Source organism: Dunckerocampus dactyliophorus, chromosome 12, assembly GCF_027744805.1.
Source record: "Dunckerocampus dactyliophorus isolate RoL2022-P2 chromosome 12, RoL_Ddac_1.1, whole genome shotgun sequence".
In the NCBI taxonomy this organism is placed as follows: domain Eukaryota; kingdom Metazoa; phylum Chordata; class Actinopteri; order Syngnathiformes; family Syngnathidae; genus Dunckerocampus; species Dunckerocampus dactyliophorus.
In genome coordinates this window covers 13,983,057-14,008,955 of record NC_072830.1, presented here as the reverse complement: position 1 = coordinate 14,008,955, position 25,899 = coordinate 13,983,057, and the positions used below count along the sequence as shown (strand labels likewise).

The 25,899-nt window shown below is 41.0% G+C and overlaps 1 protein-coding gene across 17 annotated transcripts in view; it reads right to left on the bottom strand.

Moving 5' to 3' along the window:
* LOC129191387 (muscleblind-like protein 1) overlaps positions 1-25,899 on the bottom strand; it is a 202,595-nt gene that overhangs the window by 66,422 nt on the left and 110,274 nt on the right. For all 17 annotated transcript variants that reach the window (XM_054794698.1, XM_054794700.1, XM_054794703.1 and 14 more), the window contains one exon: positions 9,871-10,694. In XM_054794698.1, the coding sequence (XP_054650673.1) occupies positions 9,871-10,044 (174 nt within the window). In that variant the 5' untranslated portion in view covers positions 10,045-10,694. The remainder of the gene's footprint in view (positions 1-9,870; positions 10,695-25,899) is intronic.

The window sequence follows — 25,899 nt, the reverse complement described above, 5'->3', positions numbered from 1 at the left end:
TGTGAGATGATTTGCTTGAAGAGAATGATACACATCTACATCAAATCTACATCAAACTAAAAGGAGTGCTTGTTGTCCAAGATATCAGCGATCTGGATACATATTCAAGATCATATTACAATGACAATAAGGATAATGGAGCAAACGCCCTACAAGACAGACCAATGCAACGAGAAGGACTACATTCCATAGCAATAACCTTGACATAATGAATAAAAGGAACTCTTGTATGCAAACCCAGCGTCATTCGCAGTGCAAATACCGAAGAGGATGTGGATATCGACAGGAGAGAAAGGACAGGATAAATAGAAAGGGAAAAGGAAAGGAAAAGGAGAAAAAAAGGGGAAAAAAAAGAAAACATGTGTGTACCTGTATGCTGTGCGTGTACTGTGTATGTATATATGTGTGTACTTGTGTAGGTGCAGATGTATGTGTATATATATGTATGCGCGTGTTTATATGTATACACATGTATGTATTGGCAAGTGATGTACTACGAAGAAGGGGTAGGATTAAATAAGCTCTGCTTCTTTCTACTCCTTTTCGGACATATGCATGTTCGAAACAAATTAAACCATACTCATGCCATAATGACATTTAGTTTACCTTGCCAATGTCTAGTTGTTGTACATTGTGTTTGTTTTTTATACACTGATTTTTATACACCATTTTGCGTTAGGCTGTTTAAAAAAAACATCATTTAAAAAACAAAAATGCATGAAGCGAACATATCACCCGGTCTCATGTTGATGGAGGTGTTAAGAACTTTAAAATGATCTTTCAAAGGTACACTTATTAGAGATAAAAACGTATTTCTAGCTGTGATTAATTGGAATTACCGGTAATTACAAATTAACTATGGGCAAGATGCTATTAATCGTGACTAAACATTTTAATCGATTGACAGCCCTAATAGTTAGCATCCACTGAAAATGACTAAATACACAGCCAATGAGTTTTGACACCCCTGATTTAGACAATAAATGAGTCAAATGAGTCAAAACTTATTTTCATTAAGGGCCACAGTTATGGCTGCCCTCACAGGGTCACTTTTAACAATGAATATACTGTACAGGAATATAAATGTAGAATTGCTTCATGATATTATTACACAATTGCCCATATGTCCGATGGATAACTTGCTTTGAAATGATAAGTCAAGGTGACAAGCAGGTACTCGAGTACTTATTTTGATAGCAAAATATGGTTGGAATAGCGTGTTGCATGATCAGATATTACTATTATTATTATTATTATATATGTTTCTGTCAAAATTGAAAGAACATTTATTTTTAGCATTTACCTTGAATAACATTTAATTTTTACAATTTGCCAAGAAGGACGAATTGATTTTTTTATTTATTTTCTTTTTTTTTCTTTTTTTTTCTTTTTTTCTCTTTCTTCTAACCGTCTAAATACGCTTTCTAACACTATTAGAGCCCTCTAAACACTCTTATTTCCATATAATAAATGCATTTTTCATTGAAAAATATTTTATAACAAAGTAAAATAATTGTACAATGAATTGAAAAAAAAGATAAAATAAGCTTTTCATTTATTTTGTATGAAACTGTTTTGTGAGAACAGAATTTTTAACATATATGTTTTTATTATTACATTTGTATTAAGTATGTTTTCATTATTGGATATTTTGACATGGTTGGTTTGGCTGGTCTCCCTTCGGAATACTTTAGCACTTTAGCACTGCTTTAGCATGAAGTGCGTTTATGCTGAAAGTAAGGCACGCGGGCCGTGTACTCACATGGGGAGTGATTGCAGTGCAGGATGGGATGGGATGGGATGGGATGGGATGGGATCTCAATGAAGGTACTGGGCTGGTCATAGTGATAATGACGGTACTTGATGTTTTTTTTTTTTTTTTTTTTTTTTTTTTTTTTTTAATGCACATTATTTCTAGGCTTACCGTAAAATGATGTGGCAGGCCAGATCTGGCCCCCGGGCCATGAGTTTGACACCTGTGGTCTAAGTAGCTGGCAACGCAAGTGAGAAGAAAGACAATTGTGTCTTTCCGGTCTGGGGCTGCACGAGTGCTGTCGACACTGGCTGCGGTTCAACCGAGGCCTCCTCAAGCGGTGGTGAGAAGATGCGATAACGGTAGGTGAAATACATACAGTACGTGATTCATGCACTAATTTGACCAGAGAACATGTTGGTGGTGTTCTAAACAGCAGGATTCTTGCAGTGGCATAAGTGTTGATTGTGTATTCTTTATCTCTCATTCATAGCTGGAAATAGAATAAAAATAAGAAATATATTGCCCCAAAACATGCTGGGAAGTAATGCAGAGGCTGAGTGGAGTAGTACGTGTAATGAGAGTGAAGAGCATGACAGCAGCAGAAAGAAAGAGAGAAGATTAAAGGAGCTGGAGTACGTTTCCCTTTCAAAGACTTCTTATCCAATATGCAGCATCCCAACTGGATTGGCTGCGGGACCCACCATTGGCCCTTTATGGCAAGCGGCGACCCAAATTGCAGGCATTTTTCAACTCAAATATCATCTATTTCATGAAAAGACAGTGCAGTTCGAACTTGAGGGAGTGCAAAGTAATAGCGTGTGCCAGCACAAGTTTAATGAACATTCCAGTGTGGTCACATTACAGCTTCATGCCTTGATGGCTTCATGCTCTCCTTTGCCGATACCTCGCCGCACACAACACACTGAGCTTTCTGTTCCTGTTTGTCGTCAATGTCGGAAAATCCGCCTATATACAAATTTATATAGGCTGTGTCGTACTTGCTTTTCGCCACGCTCAACTGTTACTGCGAGGATGCCCAGCATGCCTTGTGGGTATGGTTTTGCATGTAGTGCGAAAGCGGATTTTGATTCCCGCATAGTCCGTGATAGCCGCTGTGTGTGTTGGCAGAAAGTGTTTCAAATTAAGATCACTTCCTTAATGCAAACTGAAGACGCCTGTGGCCATTTCCTGTGACAGGTTCATGCTGTGACGTGAACCTCACTATCGGCTATTTAGGTATTGGATATTTAGGCTGCAGTGGAACCTCAGTTAGTGTCCACCCCAGTTAGCGTGTTTTTCAGTTAATGTCAAAAATTTACGCCAAAATGTGCTAAAAATGTTGCCTCGGTTTGCATACATTTCTCAATATGGTGCGCGCTTTCTTGTGTTATTAATACACTGTGAATCCAACTGTGTTCTTAATGTATTTTTATCACCAAATGTTCTTGTTAACAGCTTGCTAATACATGGAAACAAGAAGCGGAAGTCAGCTCCCATTTATGATGTCATTGCGGTTGACTCTGTAGTTCTTTGCTAACTAACACAGGTACGCCGCAAGTTTCAAAAATGTTAACATAAAACATATTTTTATAGTTTTACCATTATAGTTTACATAAACCAATTATAAATGCATATAAATGATGAATGAAAGAGATAAAAGGTTACTTTTACCTTCTTTGAAGACGTGAGACAAAGACACAATGTGACCGCGAGATCAACACAGACAACACCTTCCTGTTTTGTCATGAGTTATTCCTCGAATTCAATAGTCTTTTTCACCTTTTTTATGGAAATGCTGGCACTCGCAACGTTCTTTGGTTCTATTTTGGCTTATTTTGCAGCCACGATCAAAAGAAATGCAGTTTTACATGATTTCATATGGAAAAAATTGATTTGGCATGATTTTGACTTGGTTTGAGTATATTTCGGTTAGAGTTGGACATTCTGGAACAGATTAATGATGCTAACCAAGGTTCCACTGTAGATTTTATTGACACAAGACATTGCCTTAAATGTGTGCGCATTTACACAGTGACATTAATTCCCACTATCTGACGTGCAACAACATCCAACTCAGCATATGGTACGACGTGAAAAACAGTTGGCGGATAGCCACAATGTTTGCAGCATACCAGAGTGGGAGTAGCTTCCTGGCGTTGCAGGTTCCGCTTTCACGCAGGCGGATCTGGCCTCTGTTACGCCTCTGAAGCGGGAAAATTTGCAGGTCCGACTTTGACCCTACCATTCTGTTACGTTGTTTGTCTTAGGAAGGACTTTGTAGACCACGGGTGTCCAAAGTGCGGCCCCGGGGCCATTTGCGGCCCGAGTCTTTTTTTATTGGCCTGCGCCACGTTCTAAAAATCAAATTTAACAAGAAAACTTTAATAAAAAAAACAAAAATGGCAGTAATCGTCGGAAAAATGAGGAAGAAAACGCCATCTAACAAGAAAAAAAGTCAATTTTACGAGAATAAAGTCATCATATTATGAAGAAAAATATTACTGTGACAGTCCGCACGGTGCCCGAGTGGTTAGCATGTTGGCGTCACAGTCAGGAGATCGTGATTTCCAATGTCCGTTTCCATGTTCTCCCTGTGCGTGTGTACTCTGGGTACACAGAGTACACAGAGTACTCCGGGTATTCTGGTTTCCTCCCACATTCCAAAAACATGCATGTTACGTTAATTAGAGACTCTAAATTGTCCATAGGTATGAATGTGAGTGTGAATGGTTGTTTGTCTATATGTGCCCTGCCATTGGCTGGCGACCAGTCCAGGGTGTACCCTGCCTCTCGCCCAAAGACAGCTGGGATAGGCTCCAGCATACCAGCTACCCTAGGGAGGAGAAGCGGTATAAAAAATGGATGGATGGATGGATTGATAATATTGTGAGAAACAAACAAAACAAAATAATGCTGTAATTTTTGGATAAAATGTTATATTATTACAGGAATAAAGTAAAAATATTACCAGAAGAAAATTGAAAGGAATAAAAAAAAAAAAAATGCAAACAAAAATCGAAAAAACTTTAATTTTATGAGAATAAAGTTAAAATATTAACAGAAAAAAACTTGTATTCTAATGAGAAAAAAGTCATATTTTTTACAAGAATAATGTCATAATATTTTGAGGAAAAATTATGTAATTCACGTGGAATAAAGCAAAATAGTAAAGAAAACATCATGAAAGAAAACATCTTTTGGAAAATTAGGTTGGGGAAAAAGTTTTATTTTATGGGAATAAAGTAAAAATATGACAATAAAGTCATAATTAAAGGCCGGAAATTTACAAGAAGAAAGTTGAAAGTGTTGGAAAATTGAAAAAAACAAAAACAAAAGCAGAAATGGAAAAAAAAACATCTGCAATTTTACAAAAATGCACTGTGGCGCATGCTTTCACGCGGGCACCGTCCTGCCTCTGTCACGGCTCTGATCCTACCTGCCTTCTGAAACTGGAAGTGTTCTACTTCAACATCCCCTTGCTCTTCTGTGTGAAGAGCACCGCCATATTCAAAAACAACAAAACAGGAAAAAGAGCATTTTCATGGGCAGTGTGAAAAGTTCCATACCCGCGATTTCCACAACATGAAGTATTTAATCGAGTCCTGACGTAATGAACACCCCACCCCTCATAGATTAGACACTCTCACCGCTTGAGTATAAAGCACTTCATATGGACAATGTACTGTGTCTTTAAATCAGTGGCTTGGCCGTTTATCCTGTTCTCCTGACTCATTGTTACACATTTGAATCACCTGCACATATGATGATATACAGTAAATACTGTAATACCTTCAATTAAACTTGTAAATACCTCCACTTTTGCGCCTGTAAATAAAACATGCACTCCTCATTAGCTGAACTTCACTGGCCGTGTATCTGTACAAGGACAATAAAGTTGACTCTAATTTGCATACACAGGGGAAGGATGGAAACATTTGTTTTGATTAGTGTTGGCAGCCCTTCTGTCTAAATGGAAGGACATTTGGTATGAAACTCCACACCTTCCGTCTCGTCCTTCCCTTACGTGTATCTTTGCAGACATGCCTCCACGCCTGGATGTGTGTTATGGCTCCATGTGCAGATAAAGCACATATATCAAACTGTCATGGAGGAACACTGTGGAATGCCCTGGCTCTGACAGCCGGGTCTGTTTTCATGATCCAAGCAGGCCCCGGCAGCCCACCCGCCCCATTTGTCCACGCTTGTCTTACCTGTACCTACCAAACCCAGCACAGGCATCCCGGCAACCAAGCAGCCCGCGTTTATAATAATAATAATGATGATAATGATAGTAATACAGAGGGCAGCTGAGGCAGAAACAGGCTCCGCTGTAAGCCAAGGTAAGCTACGGTTGGCTTGACAGACTCGCAGCACTGCTCTCTGGTTGCATGGTTTGCCAATCAGATAGGAGCCAAATTACACGCCACTCACCAGTAAATACACTCCAACCCTAACAACGCCAATGAACCACTTGTCTACATGCTGGAATAAAGAGAGTGGCAGCACCTCCTCACTTATCCCTTCATCCCGGGGTGTTTGTTTTTTATTGGCCGCGGCACATTCTAAAAATACAATTTAACAAGAACACCACAAAAAAAATAAAAACAACAGCAGCAAAAACGGAAAAACCCACAGTAATTTTACGAGAATAATGTCAAAATATTAAGACAAAAAAGTTGTAATCTAACAAGAAAAATTTAAAATTTTATAAAAATATTGTATTATTATGAGGAAAAATATTAAAGGGAAAAAACGTTATTTATTTAAAGTCCTAATATTATGAGAGACAAAAAAAACAACAAATTAAGTTGTAATTTTTGGAATGTTGCGAGAAAAGTTCTAATGTTAGAAGAATAAAGACATATTCTAACCAGAAAAGCTGCAATTTTACGAGAATAAACTTGAAATATTATGAGGAAAAAGAATGTCTTTTTAGTAGCATGATGTTGAAATCTTAAAAAAAAAATACTATATGATGTCGTAATGTGAGAAACAAAACAAAACAAAGTAATTTTTTAATAATTAAGTCATTTTTGGAAAATAAAGTCAAACTATGGGAATAAAGTCATAATTACGAGAAGAACATTTACCAGAGGAAATAGTTTCACATTTTAAAACAGCAGAAATTGGAAAAAAACAGCTGTAATTTTTACAAGAATAAAGTCAAGAGAAAAAACTCATAATTGAATGACGAAAAAAATTACATTTTATGAAAATAAACTTGTAATATTATAATATTATTAGAAACAAACAATACAAAGTTGTACTTTTTGGGAAACTAGGTTGAGGAAAACGTCATAATATTATAGGAAAGTCAAAATATTATATAGATATGATATTATTTAAGAAGACAATTGAAATCACCTTTCATTTCATTTGTCACTATGTGGCCCTCGCTGGAAAAAAAAAAACAAAAACGTTTGGACACCCCTGCCTTAATCTTCCCAAAAGCTAGTTTTAAGTCAACTCAGTGCAGACGTTTCCATAAACTTTTCCTTAAACACATTTGAAGCTTCCAGTTTACCAATCTCTCAACTTGTCCGCCTTTCATGTCTTAGAGAGAGTGAGAAAGTGGAGCTGCCCAGTGGGAGTGTGTTGTCTCCGTGCCAGGGCAAAAAATAGACTCAATTGCAGACCTTTCCGAGAACACCCCACTATGCTGCATGACCTCAAAATAAATAAAAAAAAACACACACTCACATAATAGCAAACATCAAACATAAAGTGTGTGCTGCTCTAATTCTCTCTCCGCCCGTTCTGCCAGCTGCTGTGACCAAACACTTAAATCCCGCCCAGAGACCCCATGTTAAACTTATGTGCCAATGGAGGAATCTCGCAATCGCATTCACAGATGTTGATGACTGCCTTGTCTCGGCTCACAGCGGAACACACAAACAGATACATGCTTATAGTCACACAACACCTGACTCAACTTTAGGTACACCTGCACAATCTAACGAGCTATATTAAAAGGTCCCATATTATGATAACTTTCATTCCATTCCGTTTTCCTCCGTTTATCCGGGTTATCCGGGTCCGGGTTGCAGGGCAATCAGTCTCAGCAGGGAAGTCCAGACTTCCCGGCCCTCGGCCACCTCTTCCAGTTCCACCGGGAGGACACCAAGCATTCCCATTCCAGCTGTGAGACATAAACCCCCCAGCGTGTCCTAGGTCTGCAAGCCCGGAACACCTCACCAGGGAGGCGTCTGGGAGGAATCTGGACTAGATGCCACCTCTGAGCTCCTCCTGGATGGCCGAGCTCCTCACACTATCGCTTAGGATAAGTCTAGCCACCCTATGGAGGAAACTCGTTTCAGCCACTTGTATTCGCGATCTCGTTCTTTCGGTCACGACCCAAACCTCGTGACCATAGGTGAGGGTGGGAACATAGATCGAATGATAAATTGAGAGCTTTGCCTTCCGGCTCAGCTCTCTCTTCAACACGACAGTTCGGTACAGCGACCGCATTACTGCAGACACTGCGGCGATCCATCTGTCGATCTCATGCTCCAACCGTCCCTCAATCGTGAACAAGACTCCGAGATACTTGAACTCCTCCACGTGGGGCAGGACCTCATTCCCAACCCGGAGGGAGCAATCCACCATTTCTGACTGAGAACCATGTCCTCGTATTGGAGGTGCTGAGTCTCATCCCAGAAGCTTCACACTCAGATGCAAACCGCCCCAGTAAATGCTGAAGGTCACAGCCTGGTGGGACCATCAGGACCACATCGTCTGCAAATAGTAGAGAAGAGATCCTGAGGCCCCCAAACAGGACCCTCTTGACGTCTTGGTTGCGCCTACAAATTCTGTCTATAAAAATTATTAACAAAATCGGTGACAAAGGGCAGCCTTGGCGGAGGCCAACCTTCACCAGAAACAGGCTCGACTTACTGCTGGTAATGCAAACTAGGCTCCTGCTCTGGTCGTACGAGGACCGAATGGCACGTAGTAGCGCCACCAGTCCCGTACTCCCGCACCACCCCCCACAGGATACCACGAGGGACACGGTCGAATGCCTTTCCCAAGTCCACAAAGCACATGTAGACCGGTTGGGAAAACTCCCTCCAGTACCCTTGCAAGGGTGTAGAGCTGGTCCAGTGTTCCGCGAACGGGACGAAAACCACATTGCATCTCGTGTAGCCGAGGTTCGACTAATAGTCGTACCTTCTCTCTAGCACCCTGGAGTAGACTTTCCTAGGGAGGCTGAGGAGTGTGATCCCCCTATAGTTGGAATACACCCTCCGGTCACCCTTCTTGAAAAGGGGGACCACCGCCCCGGTTTGCCAGTCCAGAGGTACTGTTCCCGACTTCCATGCAAACTCGTCCACCCCTGAAGCTTTGCCACTGGGAAGTGTTTTGACAACCCAACCACGGTGATGGAAAAGTCTGCATTCGCCTCCTCAAACTCTGCTTCCTCTATGGAAGGTATGTTAGTTGAGAAGATATTTTTCAATAACTTTTAAAAACATCTTAAATGTCCCACAATGGTATGTAATTCGTGGTGTCTTGGTGATTAAATCTAGCCTTGATGATGGAATTTTAGTTGTAGTCAAGGCCAACTGGGAACAAAGCATTTTGTGTGTGTGTGTGTGTGTGTGTGTGTGTGTGTGTGTGTGTGTATGGCTTCAATGCTAATGACCTGTGCTTGTCTCCTTTAGAAGCCTCTATAAGTCTCCACTTATACAGTCTCCCTTTTAGTGCTCAGTGTGATTATGGCTTTATTCTCATAATATGTTCAATTTATTTTTGTAATCTTATACATTTTTCCACAACCTAATTCCCCTCCCCAAATTTTTTTTTTAGATTCAATGCTACTAAAATGAATTTTAAAAAAGAAAAAAAAAGAAAAAAAAATAGAATGTGCCACGGACCAATAAAATAACAGCCGCAAATGGCCCCCAGGCCGCACTTTGGGCACCCTGCTTTAGCTTGTTAAGATTTTAAATGGTGTCCGTCAATAAGATAAGTTTCTAAGTCGCACTGTTTTTTCTGTTATGGATCACCACAGCGTTGGTCTCACTGTGACTCCGTGGTAAATAAAACAGGCACTCATGCCTCTTTGTATTGGAAGCCGTGAAAAAAAAAGCAAACAGTTGATCACAGTTGCTCACCTTGAGCGAGTCAAAACAGGCGATGACTCGGCCGTTCTCCACTTGACAGCTCTTGGCAGGATGGGCGAACTTGCACTCGTTGTCTGGTCGTGAACACGTTCCTCTTTGGAATTCCCGGCAAACCTCCAAAGTCAGCCACTTTGTGTCCCGGATAGGTGCCACGTTCACCGCCATTTTGAAGCAGCAGCGGCAGGAGCAGCCGGGGGACGCAGATGAAGAGTAATGTATATCCAGCGAATGCGGGTATGAGTGCTCCTGTGTGTTGTTAATGAGGATGAATAAGTCAATGACATGGGAGAAGGTGGACTTTAAACGTATTTGTCAGGACGGCGTTGGAGCCTTAGAGGCTTCTTTGGGGGTCCTACCACCTGTAGCTCATCCTCAGGGAGGGTTTGGCTCAAACAGGAAGCCTTTAGTGGTCAGATGTTGCGCTTTTTAATCTCTCGAACGCTATCAAGCTTGCTCCTCGGCTAAACTGTCAGACGAGAGGATGCTAAAACATTATTGATTGCGTCGGCCCATGATGGGAAGATGCAGGGCTCGGGAAGGATGAGGAGAGGGGAGGAGAAGGGTGTGGTGGCGGGACAAAAGCACAACCAAGTCTTTCCCGCTCACAGGAGTTGATTCGATCTCTTGGTCCTTAACGTCAGGCTTTATCTGGAGAGGAGCAGGGAGGGGGGGTGCTAGGATAAGGAGAATGGAGGTAGGGGTGAAGTGGACGGTGTCCTTGGCCCGAGAAGTCCGCGCTGGTGACTCCGACAGGCCCAGAAACCCAGGTGATTCAGTGCAGAACCACAGGCAGGCGAGCAAGAAGGCACTTCTCTCTGTGGAGAAGGAGGGAATAGTGTCAGTGGGACAGAACAGTCATTCAGTGGTGGCTTTCACACTTCCAATTCCATGCGTACCAAAATACTGTACATCACAACAAGTCACATGACATCACTCTTTTCTCTTATTAGTCAGCGGTGTATGAATGGCAAACAGGAAAAATCATACAACGTTTGGGGTTGTCCTGACATCAAGAACAAAAAAAAAACTCCTTCCGTATGGACCCACCCCTAGCTAGATGAGCACGCCCGGCCTGGATATCAACCTCCGCCAAGGCTGCCCTTTGTCACCAATTCTGTTCATAATTTTCATGGACAGGATTTCTAGGCACAGCTAAGGCGTCGAGAGGGTCCTCTCTGGGGGCCTTAGGATCTCGTCTTTGCTATTCACAGACGATGTGGTCCTGATGGCCTCATCAGGCTGTGACCTGTTTACTTGGGTGGTTTGCAACTGAAGCTTCTGGGATGGGAGTTGGGAGTGAGGTCAAGTATCAAGTAAGGTCATGTGGAGGAGTTCAAGTATTTTGGGGTCTTGTTCACGAGTGCGGGAAGTTTGGCGCGTGAGATTGACGGGCGGATTGGCACAGCGTCTGCAGTTGTGTGGTCGCTGTACCGGACCATCGTGGTGAAGGGGAGCTGAGCCGGAAGGCAAAGCTCTCAACTGAGAGAGCTTGAATGACTTTCCTCCGTAGGGTGGCTGGAGGAGCTCGGCCATCCATGAGGGGCTCAGAGTAGAGCCAATGCTCCTTCACATCGAGAGGAGCCAGTTTTCCAGATGCCTCCTTAAAGCCTCCCAGGTGAGGTGTTCCGGGCATGCTGAGCCAGATGGAGGACACGCTGGAGGTTATGTCTCACAACTGGCCTGGGAACACTTTGTGGTCCCCCCGGTGGAACTGGAAAAGGTGGCCGGGGAGTGGGAAATCTGGGCTTCCCTACTGAGACTGCGACACTGAGACTGGATAAGCGGAAGAAAATGCATGGATGGATGAATATGACAATGTTATTCTCGTAAAATTATTCTCCATTTTTGTTGTTGTTTTTTTGTCATTAAATTATATTTTTGGAATGTGCGGGGGGCCAATAAAAAACTAGCTGCAAGTGTCCTGCAGTTTAGACGCCCCTGATGGACTGTAATCCCTCGTTTATGGTGGTTAATTGGTTCCGCACTCAAAAGTGCTAAGTATTCCTTCTTTACAAATCAAATACTTTTGTAGTTAGAGCATAAAAAAACTGTTTACGACCTTCTAAATATGCTTTTTAACATTATTAGAGCTGTCTAGACATGAAGTAACACCCCTATATTACCCAATATAGTAGACAGAATCAGAGAAATAAGCCATTTAAGCAGTAAATAAGACTTGTGCTCTTGTGTGTTGTTATAAATATATTCTGGACTGGAGGACAGGAAGTGACGCCACGGGTTCAGAGTTAAGTGGATTGCAGCTGCAACAGTAGCCTGTGTTATTATTATGATGGTATTATTCGATCATTCAAAGCTGCAATAAAAGCCTGTTGTTTGGGTTATCAAGTATGGTGCTTGTGTGTCTCTCAACCAACATTACAGTGACATTACTGACACCTAGTGACCAGTGTAGAATAATACATTTCATCAAAGTCTTTGAATGCATTAGATTTGTATTTTACTTCATGCAAAAAATATGCAACATTTGTTTAAATACGCATGTTTTTGACTAATAATAGCCACTATTCAGCATGATTTATTTATGATAGATTTTAGCAAGAATTCATGTAAGGTGCACCACACATTCAAGTTATTGATGTTACTGAACAAAAATATAGTGCAGAAATGCCATTTTAACGTCTAACGTATGTAAACATACTGCATGTGAATGAATTCTGGCTCTTCTTTAACTCGGTGGCTGTGCCCTGAGTTTTTGTCACCGAGCTGTCAATCTTCCCAACCCTAAATGAGATGGGAATCATCCAATGAGCGGCTGGGATGTTTCTAATATCAGTGTTGGCAGCTGGCCACTGGGAAGAGAGAGAGGAGGGCCATGTGAGGTCTCTCATCACAATGGGAGGGAGAAGTGATGGTATTGTCTTCCACTTCCTTGTTAGATCAGCTCAAGCAAACACATTCTGACCTCCACGCTCACTTTGGGATGTCAAAACGGCCACCCCGCCCCTTCCCCCTCCAAAAAAACAGCCGCTCCGTGCACAGTAAGCACCCTCATGCCCACGGCCCACATGTTGTTACATCACTTCTTCATTCAACCTACGCACTCCAACAGATGTGTTTGTGAATACGCTATTGTCATATTGTCAGCGCTTTATTTAAAAACCAGTTTTCAACTTTTTCTTTCCACAAAAAAAAGCCCACCATGTTATTAATCTGTTGAAAATTGCTCTTAGTAGGCTACTGAGTAATATTAATGACTAGACTTTACTTCAGACGTAAACAGAAAGGTCACACTGCCTTTGGCTTATTTCATTTTATCGTCATTATTAGTTTTATACAGCTGGGAAACACTAAAACAATTAGCTATATGTTGAAAAGCAGCATGTACTGCCTTACACTTTGGCAGCGTTGGAAGTCAGCTTTTCCCACTTGCAGCGAACGCACCACAATAACTAGCAACTGGCCTGAAAACTTGCACAAAAAGGAACAGGCCAGCTCATGGATGTCGTCGCACAAACGTAGAGTGTTTTGTTGATTTTAAGAGTTGTCAGGTGTTTCGTTTTAACATATTTTTACTTCTTTTTACACTTGCATGAAAATATTACTTAAAAACTGGAACTGATTTGTTCAATTTCCATTATTTCATCTGTGGAAACATGGTTTTAAAACCCTTGCAAATTAGAAAATGAAATTTTTATCTATGATAAGTGAAATGTCATTTTAAAGTCTTTAATGCACCTATCAACATGAGACTGGATAATATATTTGCTTTATGCAAATGTTTCTTTATGAAATATCCTGATTTTTGAAACAGCTCAACACAAAATGGACCTCAGTGTATAAAAAAACAAACACAATGTACAACAAGTAGACATTGGTAAGGTAAACTGTCCATCACTCACATATCATTCTCTTCAAGCAAATCATCTCACAAAATATAATTTTGACTCACATTACTAATAAAGGTTTGCAAAAACACCCACCAACTATGTGGAATGAAAACAGAGATATAAAAATATTAGAGTGCTGAAGAACAGTCAGGAGTTTACAGAAGTAGCACTGCGCCCAATATCCTGTAGAGCCGTCAGGCTGTAGCTTTTCTTAGTCTGGGGACTTAGCATGACGCCGCTGGTCTTTCAACCTGCAACTTTATTCTGTCACCTTTGACAAACACAGCAGTTCAAGCACAAACACTAATAAATCGCTAATAAATAATAAGAACGCTAAGAAATCCCCTGAGCCTTCGGCCTTTGTCACATTGACACAAGCCCCCAAATAGTTGTCTTCGGCCGTGCCTGCTGGTAACTAGCAGCTCTTAACCCAAATTTTAGCTTGCAGTTCAAAGCAAAAAATCAACTGAGAGACGGCTCGCATCTAAAAAAAGCACAAGGTACCACCTGTATAAATGACAATAAAAAATACCTGCAGTGCTCCAGTACCTTCTCTCTGGCATTTGAGAGTCGACGTACTCTGTGACAACTCAGCTCACAGTGACAGTAGATAAAAAACAACTTTGGTCTTGTCATCTGCCCGAGCTTTGGACTAAAATTACCATTCAAAATACCCTTTTCTTTCTCCATTTCCGCACAATATTTGTTCCAAATTGTGGCAAACAGGACGTGTGCACGTTAATGGTGCGTCAAAAAAAAATAGTGCCGTTAAAGGAAATTTCTTTTGACAAAGTGTATATTTACCCATACATCTCCTCACCAACACTTACCAACAGTATGCTCCATCTGCTGCCATTTTTACACCAATTCACACAAACAAACACCACCATAGGCTCCCTTCATTGTCCACAAGTTGCAGGCCTTCTCCGTGTATGTTTTACGCTCGGTAAGCGCTTGTCGATCGTAAACTTTCATTTATGTTCCGACACCTTGTGCTTCTTTTACATTGCGGAAGCGTTGAGAGCAACCCATAGGGGTGATACTTGTTGGTAAATGAGAGCTGGTGAGAGATTATCAATGTCAGTGTAAACAAGGACGTGAAGATGTGGGTCGGCCATGCAGAGACACGTCGCTAAATCCTGGAGGGTCTGGTCTTTATATCCAGATTGGGGCAGTTATGTCTGTGGTGGAGTAGTTTTTAGGTCAAAAGTGATATTCTGGTCTATGTGTATGCGTGTAAGAGTGTGAGGTAAAAAATAGAGCAACAAAATGAGTCTCCTGCATGGCATCTCAGTCTGTTATTACCTGACTATTGTTACAACTTCTCCCTTAATGCACCTAAGGGGCCAGATGTTAAGATGGGAGGCGTGATTTTCCTTTGTGCAAATAAAACACAAAGACAATGAAATACGCCTGCAGGATATTAAGGTGGCGTAATTAAACAACAAAAAAAAGCAATTTTTAATATGCATGCAGCAGGTGTGAGCAATAATTCAAATGAGCCTGTCCACATCTGGAATGGTGTTCTGGTGTCGAATGCTACCAAAAAAAAGCAGCACTAAAGGAAAGACGGAGTGCAGAGAAGGATCATTGATGTTTCACTATATAGGGGCAGAATGTCACTGAAGGACGGCGGCCCATCTCTTATCCAAATTGCTCCCCCGGCTCACACTGTCAATGCAGACTCCTAATGAGCCAATGTTTGCAAAAAAGGCCTTATTGCACCCTGGGTGCAATACACAGCATGCACTGGACACAACATTAGGTACACCCGCAGACATCCACATTAAAGTTATGTATTTAAAAACCACGCTTAGTTGTGACTGACGTTTTAAAAGAGGTAATACCATCTCATGGAAAACACATTTTAAGAAAATGACGACACCAAGCATCAGTTAATGACAATTTGCTTTTTTCTTGAGTTTTTGTTTGACAGTTGTTTTTTACCCGTGAGCACTGAACACATCACAATAACGCAACATTCAAAACGCCTCAACAATGTTGGAATTTGAGCACAATTTGAGAAAGATACAGTACGAAGCTATTTGGCATAGTTTATCTACTAAGTTTAGCGACTGAGGTTAGCTATCGTTGAATGTGTAACCTGTCGTAACAACAATATGACTGCAAATTGTTATCGCCTCCACCGACATCTGAGTGACAGCTATGAACATCGATTATTTTATTCGGCCCAAAGGGGAATATACGACTACTTTTATGTAGTTTAATTTGTAATTGTGAAAAATATAGAGATTTTTTTGGGACAATCTGTTCTTTTAATCCACCATTGGTAACATATGGTAGCCAGCGGTGATGTTCTTACAATTTTTTTAAATTTTTGATTCAAAAATTCTTTCAAAAACAGAATTTTCTTTCAAAATCTTCTTTTAAAGTCACTTTAAAACAGATTGGTCCAAAGTGCAGCACATCCTAAAAATATTATTTAACAAGAAAACTAAAAAAGAATTTAGCCAAAATGGGAAAAATGCTTCAAAATATTAAGAGGAAAAAGTTGTAATCGAATGAGAAAATGTCGTAATTTTCAAGAAGAAAGTCTCATTATGAGGAAAAATAACATGATTTTAGTAGCATAAAGTTCAAATATTAAAGAAAAAAGACTTTAAAAGACTTAAGTTGAAATATTATGACAAACAAACAAAACAGCAACATGAAATTTTACTTTTTGGAAAATTTCAGTTTTATCACAAGAATAAAGTCAAAATATTCTGGGAATAAAGTTGTAATTATGTGTAGCAAATTTACAAGAAGAAAGTTGAAATAGACCGGGGGGGGGGGGAACAACAGCGGAAATGACAGCTGCAACATTACAAGAATAAAGTAAAAACATTAAAAGACAAAAGTTGTATTCTAAATGCTGCGATTGGCTGGAGACCAGCCCAGGGTGTACTCCGCCTCTCGCCTGAAGTCAGCTGGGATAGGCTCCAGCATACCCCCGCAACACTAGTGAGGATAAACGGTATAGAGAGTGGATGGATGGATGTATTTTAATGAGAAAAATAGTCGCACTTATATGAGAATAAACTTGTAATATTATGAAAGTAAATAACATTGCTTTAGTAGCATAGAGATTAAATATTAAAGAAAAATATTTTTGTTGTAAAAGCTGTAATATTATGAGAAACAAACAAAACAAAATAAAGTCATTTTTGAAAAATTAGTTTGCCGAATTATAATGGTTTGAGAATAAAATCCAAATATTATGAGAATAAAGTCGTAATTATGCGACTTTAAGAAAGTTGAAAAAGTAGGGGGGGGGGGGGGGGGGACACCAGCAGAAATGCGTCTGTGTAGGCTCTCAGTCGTACAGGAGTTGTCCATCGAGGGAAAGGCTTCTTGAGACGTCATCTGTACTTCTGTGAAGAAGGTGTCGGACGTTTCGCTCCTCATCCGAAGAGCTTCGTCAGCGAACTAATAAGTGCTGGTAGCTTAGGCCTTAAATACAGTAAGAGTGGGCGGAATTGACATCAACATCGCAGGGACAATTCTAGTGGTCCTCAATCAGCAGTACATCTACACCTGAAAGCTACCAATCACTCTTTTCAGGACAGCGAGGTAAAGATTTTGGCCAAAGAAAACAGATGGTTTGAAAGAGGAGTAAAGGAAGCTATTTTTGTCAAACAACAGAACCCATCATTGACTCGGAATGATGGTTTGAGGTTTAATTTGGACCCTGTGTTCAGCAGGTTACTGACACCAAAACCCACAGCTCTTAGTCTTGCAAATGAGGTGAAGCCAGGGCCGAGCCAGAACAATAGATGCTAACAAGCCAGTATCAGAGTCGTTCATACCCAATTCAGGGAGCGACACTTCCCTTTTATCGGAGGTGTTAATAACAGGATAGGATTAGACCACTACTCCGCCCAGGCTTAGTGTAACGAACCAATAGGAGGAGGGTGTTGGCACACCAATTCCGCCCACTCTTACTGTATTTAAGGCCTAAGCTACCAGCACTTATTAGTTCGCTGACGAAGCTCTTCGGATGAGGAGCGAAACGTCCGACACCTTCTTCACAGAAGTACAGATGACGTCTCAAGAAGCCTTTCCCTCGACCAGCAGAAATGAAAAAAAAAAAAAAAACAGCTGTAATTTTTACGAGAACAAAGCCAAAATAGTAAGACCAAAAAGTCGAAGTCTTAACAAGAAAAAAAGTTGCAATTTTATGAGAGTAAACTCGTCATATTATGAGGAAAAATAATGTCTCTTTCGAAGTATAGAGTAAAAATATTCAAGAGAAAATATATACATTTTTAAATCATAATATTATGAGAAACAAGCAAACAAAATAAAGTTGTACTTTTTGGAAAATGAGGCTGGGAAAAAGTTATAATATTATGGGAATGAAGTCACAAAAGGTTTGAATATTATGAGAAGAAATTTATGACGATGATTTATGAAGAAAAGCTTTACAAAGTATCAACGTTGCACCCTTTCATTTTTCAGCATGTGGCCCTCGCTGAAAAAGTTTGGACACCCCTCCTTTAAAGCGTTGGGGGTGATTTGACCCTGGAAGACCATTTCTATTCCCAATATTTGCTACAGAAAAAAAGTTTCCCAAATCCAAACAAATCGGAGGTGTGCTGCGTGATGGTAGGGATTGTTTTCTCATATTCGATGGCCTTTCGCTCTTACGCTGCATGTCATTAGTTCCTAATGAAGCGGCCTCATTTGCACATGAACGCTCACACATAAAGGAGCGCAGTAAATCTGCCAAGCATATTTCCATTTCCTCAGCTGTGCTGTGTGTTTGAACGGGGCTAAAAGCGAATACGTTCTACTTCCATTGACGTACCCTGACCACATGAATGCACGGGAAGCGTGGAACCGCAATTAGACAAAGCAATCCCGCCAAGGCCGTGCTGCTTGTTCTCTCATCAATAGATGTGTCAAAAAGGGGCAGAGATAGGGTCCATTTTATGAACAAATGAGGCCGTGACTGGGGCTGACTGAACAAGGCTAAAACTCTGAGGAATGACTCTGGCTGGTGAGGAGGGGAATTATATAAATAAAGGCGTCATCAATAAGCATCTCAGCGTGTGTGAATAATGCATGCGGCCATTTCCCATAGCTGCAGGCAGCAGAGATGATTACACCATCACATCACAACTCTAGCCAAAGTTGAAGAAGAGAGAGAGAAAGGTGTGGAAGGCACACACACACACACACACACACACCTAACACCCTTTGACCCCTGCCACTGCAGGAATAAAGCAAACTCATCTCATTAACAACTACAGGGCTGAGACAAAATATAGATTGTATTTGTATTTGTATCTCCTACGCTACACTATCGATTAGGTGTGGGAGAATATATTGATCCTGTGATATATCGCATCGTAATCTCTTATGATACATTATTGATTCACCACCATTAGATATGTATATATATATTTTATATATAGATATTGTTGCTGACCGGGAAAAAAATGTTTTTTATTCTTAAATCTGCAAGAATGTATGATTTAACACGTTTTCCGTTTTTTAGAGATATTTTATATGCTTTTCACATATACAGTCCCTCGTTTATTGCGGTTAATTGGTTGCAGACCCGACCGTGATAAGTGAATTTCCAAAAAGTAGGATTTCGTATTTATAAATAGAATATTTTCGTAGTTAGAGCATAGAAAACCTGTTTAACACATTCCAAATAGATTTTTTAAACATTATTACAGCTTTGTAGTCATGAAATAAGACCCACTAGTAAACATAATAAGAGAAGATAAGGCATATAAGACATAAATAAGTCTCGTGCTTGTGTGTTGCAATAAATGTGTTGCGGACAGAAGTGACATGGGGGGTTCAGAGTTGAGTTTTAGCTGGATTACAGGCGCAACAGTAGCCTGTGTTATTATTATGATTATAATGACTAGCACCTCCAAGTCCGAGTCCATGGTTCTCACCTGGAAAGGGTTGAGTGCCATGCTGCCCCAAGTGGAGGAGTTTAAGAACCTTGAGGTCTTGTTTTGATTGAAGGAAGGACGGAAGGCGAAAGGGACAGGTGGATTGATGCGGCATCGGCAGTGATGCAGACTCGGCCCATTGTGGTGAAAAGGGAGCTGAGCCGAAAAGCAAAGCTCTCAGTCTGCCAGTCGATCTACGTTCCTACCCTCACCTATGGTCATGAGCTTTGGGTAGTGACCGAAAGGATGTGATCGCGGGTACAAGCGGCCGAAGTTTTCTCTGTAGGGTGGCTGGGCTCTCCCTTACAGATAAGGTGAGAAGCACTGTCATCCGGCAGAAACTCATCGTAAAAGCTGGTCCTCCGCATTGAGAGTTAGGACACTAAAGACGGATTCCAGGGAATCCCATAATCATATTTATTATAAGTGTGTGTGGTTTACTGGCTCATATAATACACACAGCAGGATGAACAATTCTGTTTCTGTCTTTTTTCTTCCTTCTTATCGGCACTTGGACACCCTGCACTGATGAGGTGTTCAAGCGCACTACGTATACCCGAGTGTTCTGTGCTCTTTTTTTTTTTTATTCCGGTTGCAAAATAAACTTCCAAAGGAAGTTGCAAGTGGCAGAAATTAAAATTAAGAAGAAGGTTCGATTCAAGATTCAATTCAAGAAAGAACTCTTAGCAAAGTACGAAGAAAGCATCTGTTACAATAGGATTGTACTGTAAAGCTTTCTTAGCTAACACAGGTTGTTCGGGAAAAGCACTTATTGTATATTTAATGTGCAAGAAGAAGACTGTGTGCTATGAAAACCTTTCCGTCTTTAGTTCCATCGACATTATGATGAATTGCAGATGTTTTTCTGTCCTTTTATTAATTGCACTGTATCAGTGTATCAGTGGCAGTACATGATAATATTGAAACATTACTCCGTGATTCACGCACATTAACAACAGGGGCAATAATGCAGCTCCTTGTTTGCGTAAAGCCATGAGATCCGGTGCTAATGTTGTTGCTATAATGGTGCTGCTCATTTGGCTCTACTGCTTTATTCGTAGGCTGTGGCAATAAGCCTGATGTGGTCGAGGGTGCTTACTTTTCATTCTTGATAATAAACCGTGGTTCTCCTACTGGCAAAATTGTGAATTGAATTTGCTGCGCGACTATTTTAGTCTACTTTATTCTTTTTATCAAAGCGACAGCAACGGGGTCTTCTTTGCTAGAGTTGCTTGAACTCTGATCTGTGAAGTTTGCAGTCTACACATTTGCTGCAACCTCAGCTCAGCAAAGAAGGGAGAAAAAAAACAACCTGGCGTGGTAATTCAGTAACATGAGCAGTTAAAGGGCGCTGACTGACGCTGCAAAAAACAGATGTCGGATGTGTCGTATTACAAGAGCATCGCTGGCGGAGCAGGACGCTACTGTTGACGTCCGACCTGAGCTGACCTTTAAACTGATAGGAGGACCGCAGGGAAAGGAAGGGAGGGAGAGGACACTGAATGAGCCCAGCGGTGGTTGCAGGGATGGGAGGAAGCCAGAGGAGGAGCGATGCGGGCTTGTTGGTGAAGTTGGTGAAAGGCTGAGAGGCGGTAACAAGGTGACAAAGTGTGTGCTCTCTCACAAAGAGTCCCTTTCTGTCAACCGAGGTACAACTTGAGCCATGCTCATGTCGTGTTTGTTTCCCCATTTGTGCCGACAAGCATGGCTAATGAACGGCATGTTTTGAGCAGATGATTGACTCATTTCTAATTTTCCTTCTAATTTCTCCCAACTGTCTGACTGATTGTAGGTTACAAAGGTCAAAATCAAGTGGCTAAATGAGCCATTAAACGATATCAGTGATGCTGACAGACTGACAGGAGGCTTGAGGATGTTAACTACAGTATCTAACATAAGTAAGTATGCCTCACATTTCAGCAAGCATTTTATCACCGTGTATCCTCTAGAGCCAAAACTAAAAATAGTTAAAAAAAAAAAAAAAAACAACAAAAGCAAAAATACCAAAAAATCTGAAGTAATTTTACATGAATAAAGTCAAAATATTGATTGAAAAAAGTTGTAATCTAACAAGAAAAAACCTTAATTTAATTTTTAAGCCGTAACATATTATAATGTCATTTTCGTAGCATGATGTTGAAATATAAAAGTCATAATATTCAAACAACAAAAAGTGTAACTTTTTGGAAAATTAGGTTGCGGAAAAGTAATAATGCTAAAGAATAAAGTCAAAACATTATGAGAAAAAGAGTTACCAGAAGAAAATTTACATGAAGAAATTTGAAATAGTTGGAAAATAAATAAATCAAAAACCCTGCAGAAATGGAAAAAACACCTGTAATTTTACGAGAATACAGTCAAACTGTGAAGAGAAATAAGTCATATTTTAACACGGAAAGATGAAGCACTTTTAGAGAATAAACTCGTAATATTATGAGGAGAAAATTGTGTCATTTTAGTAGCATACTGTAAAGTTGACATGTTAAAGAAAAAATACATCCATCCATCCATCCATTTTCCTCCACTTATCCGGGTCCGGGTATTGGGAGCAGCAGTCTCAGTAGGGAAGCCCAGACTTCCCGGTGCCCGGTCACCTCCTCCAGCTCCACTGGGACGACACCGAGGTGTTCCCAGGCCAGCTCTGAGACATAATCCCTCCAGTGTGTCTTAGGTCTGCCAAGGGGCCTTCTCCCGGCTTGGCATGCCCGGAACACGTCACCAGGGAGGCGTCCGGGAGGCATCCGGACTAGAGGACAGAGCCACCTCAACTGGCTCCTCTCGATGTGAAGGAGCAGCGGCTCCTCCCGGATGACTGAGCTCTTCAGCCTATTTCTTAGGGTGAGTCCAGCCACCCTACGGAGGAAACTAGTTTCAGCAGCTTGTATCCGTGATGTCGTCCTGTCGGTCAGAACCCCAAGCTCATGACCATAGGTGAGGATGGGAACATAGATCGACCGGTAAATTGAGAGCTTTGCCTTCCGGCTGAGCTCTCTTCACCACGACGGTCCGGTACAGCGACAGCATTACTGCAGACGCTGCACCAATCCACCTCTCGACCTCACGCTCCAACCTTCCCTCACTCGTGAACAAGACCCCGAGATACTTGAACTCCTCCACCTGGGAGGCAGAAATCCACCCTTTTACGACTGAGAACCATGGACACGGATTTGGAAGTGCTGAGTCTCATCCCAGAAGCTCCACACTCAGAAGAAAACCGTCCCAGTAAACACTGAAGGTCACAGCCCGATGAGGCCATCTGGACCACATCGCCTGCAAATAGCAGACACAAGATCCTAAGGCCACTGAACTGGACTCCCTTGACGCCTTGGCTGCGCCTAGAAATTCAGTCCATGAAAATTATGAACAGAATCGGTGACAAAGGGCAGCCTTGGCGGAGGCCAACGTTCACCGGAAACAGGCTCGACTTACTGCTGGTAATGTGAACCAGGCTCCTCCTCTGAATGGCACGTATTAGCACGCAACCAATCCCGTATTCCCGGAGCACCCCCCACAGGACACCGCAAGGGACACGGTCAAATGCCTTTTCCAAGTCCACAAAGCACATGTAGACCGGTTGGGCAAACTCCCAAGTACCCTCGAGGACCCTTGTAGAGCTGGTCCAGTGTTCCGCGACCAGGACGAAAATCACATTGCACTCCTGTAGCCGAGGTTCGACTAACGGTGGTACCTTTCTCTGTATTTTCTATATTTTTTTCTTTTTGGAGAGAAAAGAAAGAAAAAATACACAAATTTTAAAATGTCATAATATTATGAGAAACACACACAACAAAATAAAGTTAGGAAAATTAGATTGGGGAAAAAGCTAGAATATAATGGGAATAAAGTTAAAATATTATGGGAATTAAGTCATAATATTATGAGAAGAAATTTTAAACACTTGGATAAAAAAACACAATAATGGGGAAAAAAGAGCAAAGAGTGAAGTTGATATTAATGATCGACTTTTTCACCCGTATGACAAAGCTGAGATGCACTTTTTTCTTGAAGTATATCTAACTTCTGATCACACTTTCCAAAATACCAAATGGCAAAGTTGCATCCTTTCATTTTTCACTATGTGGCCATTGCTGGAAGAAGTTTGGACACCCTTGCTATAAAGTGACAACACATAGAAATCTAAATTGGATATACTTTGGAGTAGTCAGTGTCAAGTTTGTAGTATCCACTGAACATGACGCAAATAATAGCTGGCAACACCAGTGACTACCAATATAATTGTTAGAATTGTGAGTGCTGCAGCAAACACAAATTCCAACACGTACCGTGCATAGAGAAAGAGCCCCCGTCTTGGGAGAGTGGGCCACATGGCAGTTTTCCATAAAATGTGCACACATCACCTGCATTTTAGGACCCCAAAGACAAACTCTGGCCCGTGCAAAGACTAGAAATGTTTGCGTAACTCCACTATCCATGTTAATAAATCACCGCTAAGTGGACATTCATGGAGGCTCCAGCTCACCCATAACCCTAATGAGGACAAGCGGTATAGGATAAGCGGTATAGAAAAAGGATGGATGGATGGATATTCTCATTTTCTATTGTGGAAAAGGTGTGGGTATGTTCCCAAGGTGCAAAGATCAAGTGTCACATGAGCATGTTTAAATGTACCACCCTAATGACAAGACATTGGTCCCAAAATGTGCTTTTTGAGTATGTGGATGTACAGTATCTGAATCACCGCCTGTTCTCTCGTTCATCATCATGCATATCTGATTGGCTGCACTCACACCGTCACGTGTCTTTGATTAGTGTAGCTCGCCTTTTAAGAGTAAATGTCTTCATTCTATTTGCTCCCCCTCTTCTCTATTACCCTCTCCCGACCCCCGGGTTCCTTCACACAACACACACAGGGTGCGGCGCCATCACAGAAATGTGCTGCAAGGTCACCAGCGTTGCTGCAACAAGAGAAACGGCTTTGAAGGCAAGGACAAAGTGGCTAATGGTGTCAGGTCCTCTGTGGTATCAATGCAATATGAGGTAACATCCATTACAAGCTCATTGCAATCATGGAGGCAATCTTCTTGTAGACAAAGAAGAGAAAATAACAATCAAATGGGATGTCCATGGTAAAGGAAATACTACTACCATTATTATCATTGTTTTTATTATGCAATATAATATATTATTATGTCTACTAAGGTGTTTGAATGACGTAAAGGGCTGGCAGAAACAGGAAGTTGGAAAGACATACACTGAGAAAATGCATTTACATGCTGCACATTATTATTAGGTAATTATCAGGCTAGTGCTGGGACAAAAATAAAAATAAAAATAAAAATAAAAATAAAAATAAAAATAAAAATAAAAATAAAACAACAGCAAACACTGAAACATCAGCAGTAGTTTTACAAGAATAAAATCAAACTATTAAAGGGATAGTTCGGATTTTATGACATGACGTTGTATGACATCCCCATCAGCATTGTAGTCCATTAACAGCGACTTACCTCCCACTTGGTCTGTTAAATCTTTCCGTGATGGAGAACGTAGTTCCGCTTAGTTGCATATTTGTGATGCGAACGTATTCATCTTTTGAACGCGTATTGTTTTGAGAAGTCAAAGTCCTTACTTAATTGTCCCCAGCAACTAAGCGGAACTACGTTCTTCATCATGGAAATCTGACCAGAACTGGACTTAGGAGACCAAGTGGGGGGTAATTGTGAAAAATATGGATTTTTTTTTTTTTTGCACTTTTTTTTTTTTTGCACAATCAAAAATGTAATTTGGAGTGAGCTGCATAGAGTCACGATATTGACTTCAAACATGGCGCTCATTCAGCTGTATCGTTCTTTTTTTTTTGCGCAAATTCTAAGTATACGTTGAAAAAAAAATCTATCTCTGACTAACAAGCTTCGTAATCAGGCCCAACTTTTTAATTGACAATAGATGGCTTAAGGCCAAATATAATTCCATCAGCCCAAACTTTGTGTTCATCACTGATTACTTGTTTCCACAGAAAAGATCAATTAACATTTCAGCGTCCCTCAACGGAGGTGTGGCGACACTGTCAGCATTTCCAATGAGCTTATCGTCTTTCCAGCTGTCCCATTTTTTTTTTTTTACTTTTTACACAGATGGTGTTACCACTATTGTGTATTACCTACGATGCATTTTCATCTCAGCACTCATGGCCTGCGAAGTGTTGCATAAACCGGGGTTACTGAGAGCCTCGCAAGCAACTATCTATTTTACTTCATATCTACAGCAATATCTAAGAGCGGGATTATTAACAA